Source organism: Vulpes vulpes, chromosome 4, assembly GCF_048418805.1.
Source record: "Vulpes vulpes isolate BD-2025 chromosome 4, VulVul3, whole genome shotgun sequence".
Taxonomy (NCBI): Eukaryota; Metazoa; Chordata; class Mammalia; order Carnivora; family Canidae; genus Vulpes; species Vulpes vulpes.
Window position 1 is genome coordinate 85,052,327 of NC_132783.1, and position 14,927 is coordinate 85,067,253.

The 14,927-nt window shown below is 36.3% G+C and overlaps 1 protein-coding gene across 6 annotated transcripts in view; it reads left to right on the plus strand.

The window, feature by feature from the left end:
• SAMD8 (sterile alpha motif domain containing 8) overlaps positions 1-10,960 on the plus strand; it is a 50,738-nt gene extending 39,778 nt beyond the window's left edge. For all 6 annotated transcript variants that reach the window (XM_072756298.1, XM_072756300.1, XM_072756301.1 and 3 more), the window contains 3 exons: positions 548-665; positions 5,875-6,025; positions 6,200-10,960. In XM_072756298.1, coding sequence (XP_072612399.1) covers positions 548-665; positions 5,875-6,025; positions 6,200-6,504 — 574 coding nt within the window. In that variant the 3' untranslated portion in view covers positions 6,505-10,960. The remainder of the gene's footprint in view (positions 1-547; positions 666-5,874; positions 6,026-6,199) is intronic.
• Positions 10,961-14,927: the final 3,967 nt, after the last annotated feature.

Genomic DNA, 14,927 nt, shown 5'->3' on the forward strand with positions numbered 1-14,927 from the left:
TTAATGAGCAAAAAATTCCCTAGAATCATGTTTAGTTTTACCTCTCATAAAGTAAATAATTTATGAGCAATATATAAATAATAGCACTAATATTAAGCTGAGAGGCAGACTAGGTACTAGTCTTACTTCTTTCTTGCATAATTCCTTTATTTTCTCTTAGCTGTGTTTTCTTATCAATGAAATGATGCCCTTAGGTCAGTAGTGTTTAACATGGCAGATCCTAACCACATATGTCTATTTAAATTAATGAAAATGAAATAAGTTAAAATTCAGTTACTTGGATGTATCAGTCACATTTCAAGTGCTCAAGAGCCACATGTGGATACCTTATTGGACAGTGCAGTTACAAGATATTTCCAGCATTGCAAAGTTCTGTTGGACAGGGATGCTTCAGATCTAAGATTTCTCTAAGATTTGTGTCTTCTTCAAAGAGCCTAGTTCTAATGGTTTTCCTACCTGCTCTCCTTTTAAGTAAACACTTGATGCTTGGAGTTTTGGGGTTTGCTTTCTTCTGATCTTTCTTTCTTTTTGGTCGCTCTGTTCACAGGTCAATACTTCTTCGAAGGCTCTGTAGTCTGATGGGCACTGTATTCTTGCTTCGCTGCTTTACCATGTTTGTGACCTCCCTCTCCGTGCCAGGACAGCACCTGCAGTGTACTGGAAAGGTAGCCCGCTACCTTCTTTATCATTCATTCTTATTCTTGGGGGGTTGATGGCACCATATATATATAGTAGGGCTAAGACTCTACTTTTAATGGTAAAATGTCTTTCAGGGGTGCCTAGGTGGTTCAGTTGGTTAAGTGTCCGACTCTTGATTTCAGCTCAAATCATGATCTCAGGGCTGTGAGACTGAAGCCCCTGCGTCAGCCTCATGCACTGAGCATGGAGCCTGCTTAAGGTTGTCTCTCTCCCTGTCCCTCTCCCTCTGCCTCTCTTTCTAAAGGATGGATGGATGGATGAATAGATAAATAAATAAAATGTTTAAAACGTGCTTTTCAGTATTTTTCATTATCTGTAATAAACCTCTAGAAATAATTTGGTAGAAATCTTAAGCCAGAATCTACCTTCCTATTAACATCTGTCCATTGATACTGGTTCTGTGCTGTGGAGCTGTAGAAAACAAGTTTCTTTGAATTACCATTTTTCCCTTTCTCACCATCCTGAGCATCTTTAGTTCCTCATATTGATGTGGAAATGTTGGAATTTGGAGCAAGCAGTCATGAAAGAATTCTTGAGACATCTTCAGTGCAAAAAGGTGGTTTTATTAAAGCATAGGGACAAGTCTCATGGGCAGAAAGTGCTATACTGGAGTTGTCATGGGTGACTGATTGATTATATACCTTCAAGTTGAGAGGGGGTTAGGGACTAGTATAATTCTTTAGAGAATTTTGGAAGCAAGGTTTCCAGGACCTTGAGCGGGCTAGCTATTGTCAGGAAAAGGTCATTTATTACTGTCTTGTTAAACCTTAGTCATGAGACCCTTCAGATATATATCAGGGAGCCATTATCTTGGAAGATGACTGCTAACATGTATCTTGGGGAATAGAGATAAAGTTTCCAAAGGAATTTGTATATGTTAAAGGAGAGTTACAGGATCTTGGAGATTAGGATAATGTTAAGCTAAAATTGCCATTGGCCCTTAGCAAAGTATTAATGTCGAGGCAGCTGAGTTCCTAGAGGAAGGTCACTCTGCCTGTCTCAGGGACTTGTCAATGGGCTGTAAGTTGTAAAAAAATTTAATTTTTTTCTTTTGCCATTGTTCTCCACATCAATATAATATGACTGTGGTCCCTTCAATATCCTTACCGCTCCTTTTTAAAAAGTTTTCCGTTCGACCATATTCCATTTAAAATAAAGTACCCACTATTCTAAACTTGCTGTTTTCTAGGATATACTAAATAATGGCTAATTTATTGTTTTTGTTTTAAACTTTGTAGCTTATTTTGGTATGTTATAGACAATATCTTCTCTTCTGATTATATTGAGAGGGGAGAAGTTATGCAGATGGGAACAAAAAAACAAACACTTTTAGAAACTTGAAAATCACCTGTACTTTATATACAGAATTGGCCTTTGTGACTCATTAAATTTGGACAAAAGAATTTATTTTTTTACTTTTCTAAAGCCTCTGTGCTTTAGTTATGTGTTGCCAAATATTCAAATATATGTTAGCACCTTTGTTGTTATTTTAATATTGTTTGTATAAGTGTTAAACAAAATTGTCAGTTCTGTTGTAATAAAAATAGTTGAAATGCCAACAAGGGAAAATTAAGCAGCCAAGGGATCAAGAACTAAAAATACAGCCCTGAGCTAAAGGGTGACAAAACTTTCTCCAGGTATTAGGAAACTGACCAGTAAGCAAGAGAGAAGGATTAATATAACGCTTAGGATTGTTTATTGTAAAGGCAGTATTTTATATTTCTAAAAATATATAAATTGAAAAGTAAAAGCTCATATAATCCCCTCTTCTTTCAACCATCTCATAAATAATCCTGTTAATAGTTGAGTATATAGCCACATAGACTATTTTTAAGCATGCTTACACATTCATATAAATTTATATAGTACTTTCTTTTTAAAGACTTATTTATTTATTTATTAATGAGAGACACAGAGAGAGACACACACCCACAGGCAGAGGGAGAAGCAGGCTCCATGCAGGGAGCCTGACGGACTGGAACCCGATGTGGGACTCGATCTCGGCTCTCCAGGATCAGGCCCTGGGCTGAAGGCGGCGCTAAACCACTGAGCCACCCGGCCGCCCTAGTAGATACTTTTTAAATAAAAGATAAGATTACATTGTAGACATTGTTTTTTAGTTTATATTTTATTCAATAGTATGTTGTTTACTTAATTCTGAAGAAATACATATGGCTGTACCTCATCTTTTTAATAGCTGCAGTGTTCCATTGTATGATTTACCAGTTTCCAAATGATGTACATTTATGTTGTTTCCAAATCTTACTATTTATAAAACGTACCATCATGAATGTTCGTGTGTATTTATGCGTTTTCATTTATTTAATCGTCTACTTAACATAAATTCTGGAAGTAGGATTATGAAATCAAAGAATATACACATTAAATACATTTTGTACAAACATCCAGTAGAAAAAAACAAATTTTTCACTGTGACCAACACTGTATGTGTGTCAGTTTCCCCAACCCCTTGCCAGCACTCCTTATCAATTTCTAGAGTCATTGCCATTCTGATTAATGAAAGATGATGATATGAGACTTTTACACTGTTATGTTATTTATTTGTATGAGCAGGGAGGGAGAGTAAAGGAGAAAGAGACCCCCGCTGGGCAGGAAGCCCAATATGGGGCTCAATATTAGAACCCTGAGATCATGACCTGAGCCAAAGGCAGATGCTTAACTGACTGAGCCACCCAGGTGCCCCTACCAGTCTTACGTTATATATTTAAATCTTTACTCTTTTGAATTTATTTCTGTACGAGCTATGAAATAGGGGTAGAATAATTCCCCCAAAATAGTATGGTAATCGATTAGAAGAGATTTCTTTTAAAGAAGAAAAATAGAAGCTTACTCCACTGAAAAGAGAATTTCGCATAGCTGAGGGATTTAATTGTGGGTCAGCCACTAAGAGAATGATATATGTACATAGGGCTGTAATGTGTGCTACAAAAATAAATTAGATACCATTCCTCTACAGTATGGATAGCTCCTTTTCTGTCTCTAAGGACTGTTTTTCATTATCAGTTAGTTATATATGGCCATTTCTATTCAAATCTGCCCTGAATACTGTTAATTGCTTTACATTATAATATAACCTACTTATTGACCTGTATTATTTGTAGCAGTTAAAAATAGAAAGTTAAGGTGATAGTAACTAGCGATCACATCCCTTATAGTAAACTCCATAGGGCATTTTCATTGAAATAAAATAATTGCTTGAAATGTCATTCTCAGAAGTAGGAGGTTTAGGGACAGAACCAAGAACCTACCTGTTTTTAAAATGTAGAATGCCCACCTTAAGTAAAGAAGATACAGAATATTTGGGACATTTAAAATTGGAAGGGATAGAAAGACTTGAGTAACTGAACGATGATTGCTTTCTTTTGACTGGCATCACTGCCCTTGGCTGAGAATATTTTCCTAGCAGTCTCTGTTCTTCACTGCCTGATTTTTTACTTTCACAAGAGTACCATCTCCATCCCTATTCTCATTAGAGGTCTTAGAAGAACAAACTGTGTGTATTTTAGTAACTTATCTTTCCTTTTCTCCAATAATAAATTCATCTTCCTGTCCTGCCCTTCACTGAGGCAGAAAGGGAAAGCTCGGTGTATATAATTAGCAGGTGAGATTTCTAATGAAATCATGATACCTAATAAGGTATGTCTGTTGTTAATTAGCCATAGTAGAATCTTTAAAACATAGGACTTTGTTTTTTTTTCTTTGTGAGTTTTTTTTTTTTTTTGAAGATCTAATTGACATTATTAAATTACTTTATGAATTGGGCAGTACCCCATCTAGCAAGTAGAAAGGCCCTGTAAGACAGAACTTTGGGGGATGCCTGGGTGGGTGGCTCAGCGTTTGGGCATCTGCCTTTGGCTCAGGGTGTATTCCTGGAGTTCTAGGATGGAGTCCCACATGGGGCTTCCTGCATGGAGCCTGCTTCTCCCTCTGCCTGTGTCTTTCTGCCTCTCTCTTTCAGTGTCTGTCATGAATGGATAAATTAAAAAAAAAAAAAAAAGACACAGGACTTTGGAATTGGATTTCCTGGATTTGCATCCTGCTTAAGTTACTTATTAGCTGTTTGACCACTCTAAGCCAGTTTCCTCAGCTGCATAATTAAATCACTTCATAGGATCATTTTAGAAATTAAATAGAGTAACACATAAGCACTTAGCAGCATGTCTTACACATAGTAAATGCATATAACATGTTACGATTTTTTGTACTGTTATTGTATGTTAAATGCCATTTAAAAATTAAATGCCCCATGCTTTTTAAAAGAGTGACTATTACTCAAATTCTTAAACTCTTCCTCAAAATAGATTACTTTCTTACACTTATGTACAGGAGTGGGGATTAGGTCTGACTGGTAATAATAGGAAATTCAAGATGGCATGGTTTTAATAAACAATGGTTTGTTCTGTCTCATAAGAGAAATCTGAAACTAGGTCATGTGTAACTATATGTACTTATCAAAAACCCATGATGCTTCTCTCTTTCTCCTCTCCTGTCCTAACACTTGTCTTGCATCCTCAAGGCCAGTTAGTGGTCCAGGATGGCTACTGGAGCTTCAACTATCATGTCTGAGTTGTAGGCTTTCAGAAGGAAAGGCAAAAGAGACTTCATCTGGTTGTTGTCCCTTTGCTTTATAAGTCACCTTCCCAGAAATCTTTTACACTTCCACTTATGTCTTATTATATAGAACTTAGTCACAAAACCATACCAAGCTGCAATTAAGCTAGGGAGGCAGTGTTTTGGTTGAGTTTGTTATTTCAAATAAATCTGACATTCTGTTACCAGTGAAGAAGGGAAGAATAGAGATTGAATGGTAGCCATTGTCTCTATTATAGCTTATTTCTATTGGCAAGAACTGCCAGCAAATACTCCTGTATTATTGGATTAAAAACTTGAAAATATTTTGTGTAATAGTGACTTTTTTCACTGTAAATGAATCCTTAGTAGAGAAATTTGTATTCTACTGATTACATTTAATTACCAGAATATATCTGACCATCCTTTATTTAATATCTGGAATTAATTAAACCGGGAGTCTGGTTGCTTTTGTTTAGATCTTATTTCTAAGTCATTCAGCATTGGAATTTCAATGTGAGTGGATGTTTGGGAGCCCCTACCTCTCCAAGCACTTGAAACACTAATTTGTAGCCTTCTTTATAGATATATGGCAGTGTATGGGAGAAACTGCACCGGGCCTTTGCCATTTGGAGTGGCTTTGGGATGACCCTAACTGGTGTTCACACTTGTGGAGATTACATGTTCAGTGGCCACACAGTCGTCCTAACTATGCTGAATTTCTTTGTCACTGAATGTAAGTATTTCTTTAGTGCTTCCATACATATTAGATGACTGGCTGCAGAGGAGGCTGTTGGAAGGGTGTCAAGTTCTATGAAGAATGAGAGTGACAGACTGACCTAAGAAACATGTGACTTAGAAGCATTGGAAAGAATGTGGTTTTAAAACGATCTTTCTGTCCTTTTCCCAGATACGCCAAGAAGCTGGAATTTCTTGCATACTTTGTCCTGGGTTCTCAACCTCTTTGGAATCTTCTTCATTTTGGCTGCCCACGAACATTATTCCATTGATGTGTTTATTGCCTTTTATATCACGACAAGACTCTTTTTGTACTACCATACTCTAGCCAATACTAGAGCATATCAGCAGAGTAGGAGAGCAAGAATTTGGTTTCCCATGTTTTCTTTTTTTGAATGCAATGTTAATGGTACAGTACCTAATGAATATTGTTGGCCATTTTCAAAACCAGCAATAATGAAAAGATTAATTGGATAAAGTCAATCTTTGTAATGGGTTCATGATTAAATATACAGTAGTTGAAAGTGAATAACTTTGCTTTCTCCCCCTAAGCTGTTCCTGGTTGCCTTGCTTTTTGGCTTATATGTTGACAAAGTGAAGTTTCATGTTTTGAGCAAGGCTGTGATTTTAGAAATCAAGAAAGAGCAGTCAAGAGTCCTTACATATTCGTTTGAATAGGAAGCTTAAGTAGATGTTTCTGACTCTTCTCTTTTGGCAGATTTAATGTTGTGATTGAAGTCAGGCTGCTACCCTCGCCTGTTGAGTACTTGTATTGAACTTAAGCAATTTGCTGGTTGAAAGTGTTTTTGTTTTGTTTTGTTTAACTTCATTAGGACTCTAGTCAAGAAATAATTTTTTTAAGCTCCTCATTATCTTCAAAGAAAAACCTCCATCAAATGAGCAGTACTTGTTCTTTGAACTAATCTTTTTAAAAATGCAACTGTAGAAAGTGATCTGTATTACTAACAAATAATTTTTGCCTTCTGAACCATCTTTAAGAAAAGTATACTGAACATAACCAGGATGCCTGAAAGAAGAAGAGAATGGAAGAGGCCGTACATGAAGTGACAAAGTACAAATATAGTACTGGCATTTTTCTCCAAAGGTGCAACAGAAGATGCAGTTCTTATTTTGTTCTGAGGGTTTAGTGTGACCATCAGTAAGTGTTTATGAGGGAGAAATGGCTGCATCCATAATAATAAAATTGGCTTAATTTTAGTCAGGTAGGTACCTGGAACAACTTTGTGCTATAGTTGTTAGCTAGACATATGACAGCCCAATTTTATGCCTTTAAGTGATGTTACTTAATGAGCAAAATAGTGGAGTGTTTTACTAAATGTTAGATAAAGTTCTAATGTCCGTGAATAGGGAGGTATGCATGCAAAGAATATTTTTTCTGTGTTCGAAAAGAACTTTATAACAGGTTGCAGGCATAATACAACTTTTTGGTTTTTGAAATTTGTCATTCTTGGCCATCAGAAGTGAACAGTGTCAGATATATTTGGATATGAAAAGGTTTTGTTATTTTTCATTTTTAAATACAATTGTGTACATACATTCTTTCTGTTTGGTCTTAATTTGGCAGTCAGAAAGTGATATAACATAGTTGCTGTTTACAACACTAGAAATTTAGTACCTTAAGTAATTTGACCATTGTGAAAACATTTGTCACTTTACTTTTTAATGATTTTGGTTAATAGTTATGACAGTAGAACGGTTATGGAATTGGATTTTGAGCCCCAACTGGTTGAGCTTAGCTACTTGGCATATTAATTGTATAGTTTTTACATTCCATTTTAAAACAAGGAGTTAGAAAAAGTGCTGGCATATTGAGGTCTAAAATTAGGCCACTTAGAAGCCCACTCTAATGTGGGTGAAATATTTTATTTTTGCACTTTGAGTCATATTCCCACCCCTGTATAAGTTACAGAGGATCCTGAATGGATTGGACAGGAAAAGAATATTATGCAAACAAGTTTCAACCAGTGCTGAATGACCCCAATTTGAGTCTACTCTTTTTTTTGTTTTTGAGTCTACTCTTAACATTATTTTTTATTTCTCACTTGAGAAATGGTACAAGGCAATTCTAGTTTTATTATGCATTTAAATCTAATACTTTAGAATCTTATAATATCTTAAATTGTTGATTCTAATATATGTAAGGGACAAAAATGTCAACGTTTCATCTAAGGAAACTGCATAAACATGAGGGATGTTTCCTGTGCTACCTAGAGTACTTTGACCCTTGAGATAAAAAAATGTGTAACTGCCATTCTTTCTAAGGGACAAGTAAGACTGTATTTAGCTAGGGAGGGACGAATGTTGGCTTTTGGAAAAATGTTTGAAAAAAATCTGTGGCAACATTAATTCAAGAATGTCAGATAGTAACTTAATGGTAAATTTCCTAACATCAGTGTTCTTTCCTTCATATGGATTCTATTCTAGAACAAAATAGAAAAAAAAATTGCACCTAACTTTGCAGAGCTAATTGAGAGTGCCTAACAGTAGACTGCAATGAAGATTATAAAATAAGTTTTCAGCTTTGCATTTATCATATTTGAGGTAAAGGTAAGGTAAATTTACATTTTATTGTTATAACTAATACAAGGCAGTGTTTACATAAATTCATCATCTCCAAGTCTCTTTCTTGGAAAACTTTGACACAAAATTATTTTCCATTTTTTTTTAATGTGAAACCTATATTTTAGTTGTTTTTTGTTTTGTCCAGAAATTTCCAGATTTTCTCTTTGTATTTTTTTTTCTTGTCAAAGTGTAAACCATTGGAAGAGTGGTATTTATATTCACATTTTGGTGTGAATGTGGCCAGGTGGAAAAGCTCCATGCCTTAGATCTATGTATTTTTTGACTCTCTCTACAGCTGCAGGCTTATGAGAGGCTTGTATCCTTAAATACTGAGACCTCAGTATAGAAGGAACCAAGAAGGCTTTTGGTTTGGGGATACAAACTGGAGGTTATATTGAAAGTCCTTGATTCATTTCTCTCTACTCCTGGGGGCAATACAGTCTTTTTATTATTTTCTTTTTTCTTTTCTTTTCTTTTCTTTTCTTTTCTTTTCCTTTTCTCTTTTCCTTTCTTTTTCTTTCTTTCTTTCTTTCTTTTCTTTCTTTCTTTTCTTTCTTTTCTTTCTTTCTTTCTCTTTCTCTTTCTCTTTCTCTTTCTCTTTCTCTTTCTCTTTCTTTCTTTCATCTATCCAGGACATTGTTAGTGAAGGGTAATTGAAGTTCACAAGGAGTAGGAGGTTTTGAAGAAGGCAAGTGTGCTGTTATCACTGAATAATTTGGGAGAAATTACTTGGCTGTGCTGCAGAATTCTCAAATGGCTATCCTCTCCATAGTTCTCTATGGCCAGAATTGCTAGGGTAAAAATACAACTTCCTTATGCTGGGTCTATTTAGTAGTTTGTTGTTTGTTGTTGTTTGTTTGTTTTTAATCAGAGAGCAATGAGAATACCCTTAGAACCAATCAGCTAAAGAAATGTGGATTGTTCATGAGAAAAAAATCTGTTGACTGAGAGACCTTCTGGTTGTGTAACTCTGACACTGCAAGTGGTATGTTTTCTTACTCTGTACCTGCGTAAGTGTTGTTACTTAGAATTCCAAAAATCTTATAATTTGTAAACAGAACAGAGAAGCCAAATCCTCTTATAGCCAAAATGAAACAGTCTGTTGGAAAAGTGTTATTTATATATTCAAAGTCACATTCATAACAGTAACCTACTTTGAGTGTATTCAGCAAAAGGCAATGCATCATGAGTTTTTTAGTAAACTTTTTTAAAGATTCTTATTCCAAAATGCTTGAGAATGTTAACCATATTCTTGTTTTAAGTTCTATGATCTAATAAATTTAATTTTTTGGTAGTCTTTGTAGACTTAAGTTATCCCTTACTAAGAGTAATTACAGTAATAGTCCTGTGTCAGTTCTTTCAGGTATTCAGGCATTTGAGACAAGAATATTCTTTTATAATAGTCCAATAGCTTTCTTAAACAGTATTGGTTTATTTTAGATAGTTTCAAAGCCAACAAAGCATGTCAGTTTTAATGCCATCTTCATTTGGCAGTTAAAGATGGTTTGCATTTGTAAAAAGTGTAGCCTGAATTATCCCCATACCTCTCTAGAGACTTGTTAGTAACATCAAGTCAGACTGCTTCAGGTGACCAGTGAGAAAAGAGAGAGGTTGAGGGTTTTTCCCTCTTTGTGTTTGAGTGGCTCTGAATGACTGAAATTACTGTGAAAGTAAGTTTTGGTCTTCCCTCTCACCTCTCACATCCAGTAAATGCTACCAATTTCAAGTAAAACGTGGCTTATTACTTTACATCAAGTTCAGTAAAAATACCTATGAAACCTATAAACCATAATTCAGCTACCAGTAAAGGTGTTTTTAGAATGTGTTCTACCCTAAATTAGCCAAAGACTTTTTATTCAGTATTCCATGTTAAGCATAAGGAAGGGGAGAGAGATGGAATACTATGATCATTTTATTATTTCAAATGTTTCAGTATGAACTACTGGGTTGTCTGAATGGCAGCCAAGCCATGTTAATAATGTCATCTTAAAAATGCTTAATTTTAATAATTTTTTATCTGGAGAATCTATGGATTGTTAGGACAATTGAAGTATTTCTGATATGGAACAAAAGAAGAACTGGTACTTAGTGGGGGAGGCAAAATTAGCTTGGACTAAAGTGGGCATGTTTTGTTTTAAGAACTCTACCTAAATGTAACTCTGTCCACAGAGAAACTAGTGTTACTTGAAGATGTGAATGTTCTGTGGTAGCCATATCTTGAAGCACAGTGTTGTATATAAGTAAATATATTGATTCTAAATTAAATCCAGATTTAACTAATATATTATTTTATATCTTTGTTGTATTAAAATGTTTAAAAACACTAAAAATAAAACATTTGAAAGTTGAATTGCAGTCTCTTATTTGAAAGTCTTTGCATTACTAATGCAGCTTGTCTATTTTTTATATGGTAAATTTTTGTTTTTAAAGATTTTATTTATTCATGAGAGACACAGAGGGAGAGAGAGGCAGAGACACAGGCAGAGGGAGAAGCAGGCTTCATGCAGCGAGCCTGACGTGAGATTCCAGGATCACGCCCTGGGCTGAAGGCAGGTGCCAAACTGCTGAGCCACCCAGAGATCCCCTACGGTAAATTTTTATTTTTGCCAATGATTGGGCCCAGCAACTTTAAATCTTAATATAGTATCTAGTTCCTGGCATTTACAAGTTTTTAGTTGTCTATTAGATAAGCCATTTGCCCTTTCTCCTTTCTATTGTGTACATTAGAAAAGAAATCTTCGTGAGACCACTAGAAGAATAGTGGATTAAGTTGAGGGGGAGGGAAAAGAAGCAAAAAGCTAATTATTCCTGGACACATTAAAGTTTTTGTTTGTTTGGTTTTGATTTAATTGTAGATTATATAGGAAGATGCCACCATCCTGGCAGGTCAGCTTTGGAAATAATGATGAACGGGGAAAGAAAGGAAAATAGCTCTTAGGAGTAGGTTAGCTCCATAGCCCAGAACCATGGAGTAATTGAAACACTAAGCATTGTCATGGGACCTTATGAACTTAATTGTGACTGAACTTATTTTCATGACCATTAGTAATTGTAGCCTCTCTGGTGGTGGCCCCAGCTAGTTTCCCTTGGGAATTCTGGGAAAGAATAATCCAGGATAGACCTAGAGGCTACTTGGTGGAATAGAAAATGCACTGGATTTAGACTGGGAGGGCCTGGGTATGGGTTGCATCTCTGCCACTGATTAAATTAGGCCTTTACCTCCAGCATCACTTAAATTTATGTGTAAAAAGGGGAGAAAAAAATGCCTATCACATAGGTTGTATTAAAGACCAGATATGAAATACTATACCCTTGCTGGCTTAGTAGCAGTTATATAATGCTGAACTATTAGTTGAATTGAGGTCAATAAAACAGGGCCTATGCCTCCAGGAAATTAGTAATCTACCTGGGAATTTGACATGAAAAGGTAGCCAACATTCATTGGTAGAATAAACCCATAGTTTTAAAGCTGCCTGGTTGAACATCTTCAGGGATAGAGGAAAGGGAGTTGAGGAGTTTGTACCATTTTCACACAGAGCTGGTGCTGTACATATTTAGTTTTCCTTGTAGGCTTTCCCTTTGAAAAAAGAGCTGAGGATAGGGGAAGGAAATGTTTGGAAACAGCTGAGTCAATAGATAATTTTCTGTCTTCATTTAATGGTAGCTTGGGAGAGGAAGACTCAGTGGGGACTGAGGGTCCAAGCAGAATTTAGTGTGTAAAACTTGAACTGAGCCCTCTCTGAAGGAAGAATTCTTAAGGACATGATGAAAGGTTTAGAAGACTCCAATTGTCATGCAAAAAATTGGATTTGTGTATGTATTAGGGAACTGTTGACAGGGTATGTGTTTAAAAAAAAAATAGTTTTAAAGATTTGTTATTTTAGAGAGCATGAGGGTAGGGGGAGGAGCAGAGAGAGAGAGAATCTCAAGCAGATTTCCCCACTCAATGTAGAGCCCAACACAGGGCTTGATTCACAACCCGGAGATCATGACCTGAGCTGAAATCAAGAGTCAGACGCTTAGCTGATTGAACCACTAGGCACCCCAACAGGGTATGTGTTTTTAATAGAAGCACTGGAATGCCTGTTGACAAGGTCTAAATAGTTGAGACAGGTGTAAGTAGTTTTATAAACAGGAGTTAGTAAAGGGCACAAGTGTAAGTCAAAAAAAAAAAAGGTAGGATGATGGAAAACTACACAAAAGGTCAAACTGGAGATGAAAGAAAGACTACAGACCCCAAGATAGTAGGTCAAGGAACCAGACCTGGGCACAGTTTGTAGGAAGCCTCTCTACCAGCCAAGGAAGATTAATACACCCCAAAAATGAACTGCCAAGTGCTACTGGCTTGTGTAATATGACTGTAGGATATAATATACCCTGTGTCCAAAATTGTCTTTTTTTTTTTTTTTTAACAAAGATGATCCTAGATAGGATTTTCTTTCTTTTTCTTTTTTTTTTTTTTTTTTTTTTTTAAGATTTTATTTATTCATTCATGAGAGACACACAGAGAGAGAGGGAGGCAGAGACACAGGCAGAGGGAGAAGCAGGCTCCATGCAGGGAGCCCAACGTGGGACTCAATCCCAGGACTCCAGGACCACGCCCTGGGCCGAAGGCAGGCGCTAAACCGCTGAGCCACCCAGGGATCCCCAAAGTTGTCTTTTTTTTTTTTTTCAAAGTTGTCTTTTTTATGGTCAAGTAGCTCACCCACCCATCCAAATGCGGGGCAGCCAGGCATAATGTGGAGTGGGAGCCAGCTCTGGTGGAGACTTGAGGAATGCTGGGGCAAGAGAATGCCTCAGAAAAGCTCAGTTACCACCATCAGCTGTAACTTTGAAGAAGACTACTTGATAGCGGTAAGGCCTCTGCTAGAAGTAGTGTGATATTTAAATCCTGTATGTTCTCAGCATACTTCCTATGAGAGCCAGAAGTATAAAACCACCATGAACTGTTCATATTCCAGACTTAAGAGTCTTGGATCCCACTCTAAAGAAGACACGTGTACCTAATGGTTTTTTAATACAGACAAATCAGCAACCTTCATCAATAAGATGTAAAAGTACCTGAAATTTGATCCTGTTTTTCCACAGAGACTGATTTGGGAGGTCTAGCTGGAGAGCAATTAGCAGTAGTGATTTGATTTGAGGAACTACAACATGGTGGAAATCACTCCCTCTAGAAAATTGATAAGCCTAACTGTCCAGACAAGATTCTAATTTTTCTTCACTATCGATCACAGGGGTGATCCCTGTGATCTCATTATCTTGCTTTTTTTTTTTTTTTAAGATTTATTTATTTTGAAGAGAGTGTGTGCAAGTGAGGGGGCGGGGTAGGGGGAGAGGGACCAAGGGAGAGAAGCAGACTCCCTGCTGAGCCCAGAGCCCAATATGGGCCCATGACCCTGAGCCTATGACCTGAGCCAAAACCAAGAGTCGATGCTCAACCATCTGAGCCACCCAGACACCCATGATTCTTAATCTTTTTAAAAAGTTATTAATTGTGAGTAATTAATGCACATGGCAACAAACTATATATACTGAAAACTTTTCTTCCCACTCTGTGCCTCAGCCTTTACTTCTTCCAAGAGGCAATTATTTTTAACTAGTATGTTTTCCCAGAGACGTTCCATGCATATTCAAATATATTTTTTCTATTTATTTTTATATTAAATTATACCATGTACACATATATGCACATATACACATGATTTTGCACCCTATTTATTTCACTTAACATATGCCAATGCCTTCTCCAAGGACTCACCTAAGTTGAATAAGTTAGGTTTATTGCTCATTACAATGAGGGAGAATGCACACCATGGTGAATTATAGGGCATCTCAGCTGGAGGGTGTTGGGAAAGGATTTCTAGGATTTGGGTTTGGATTAGATGGTTTGGGAAAAAAGTTTTAAGGAAGTGTGGATTTGCTCTGGATTGGATGCTGAGGCCATTCTGTGATTGGGTATCTTAATCTTAAGGCAGGAGGATAAATCAAGGCTAATGTCATAATTGGCAAAAAAAATTAAAAATTTACTCATATTAGGATAGAGGGATATTTGGTCATTTTTATAGTTCCAGTAATGTTCATGTTTTTATCTATGTTCATACATGATTATTGATAGCCTTGTTTTTATCTTGATCTATCACTGTCACAGGTCTCATCATATGAAATTTTTTATGTTCAAAAGGAAAATAATAAGGACTAACTGGGTGCCAGGCCAGCTTTTGGCAACATCCAAGTTCTAACTGATGTCAAGAGCTTCTTTTCTCTTTCCCACATGACATATTAGTATTCTTTCCATATAAGTACATAAAGAATGC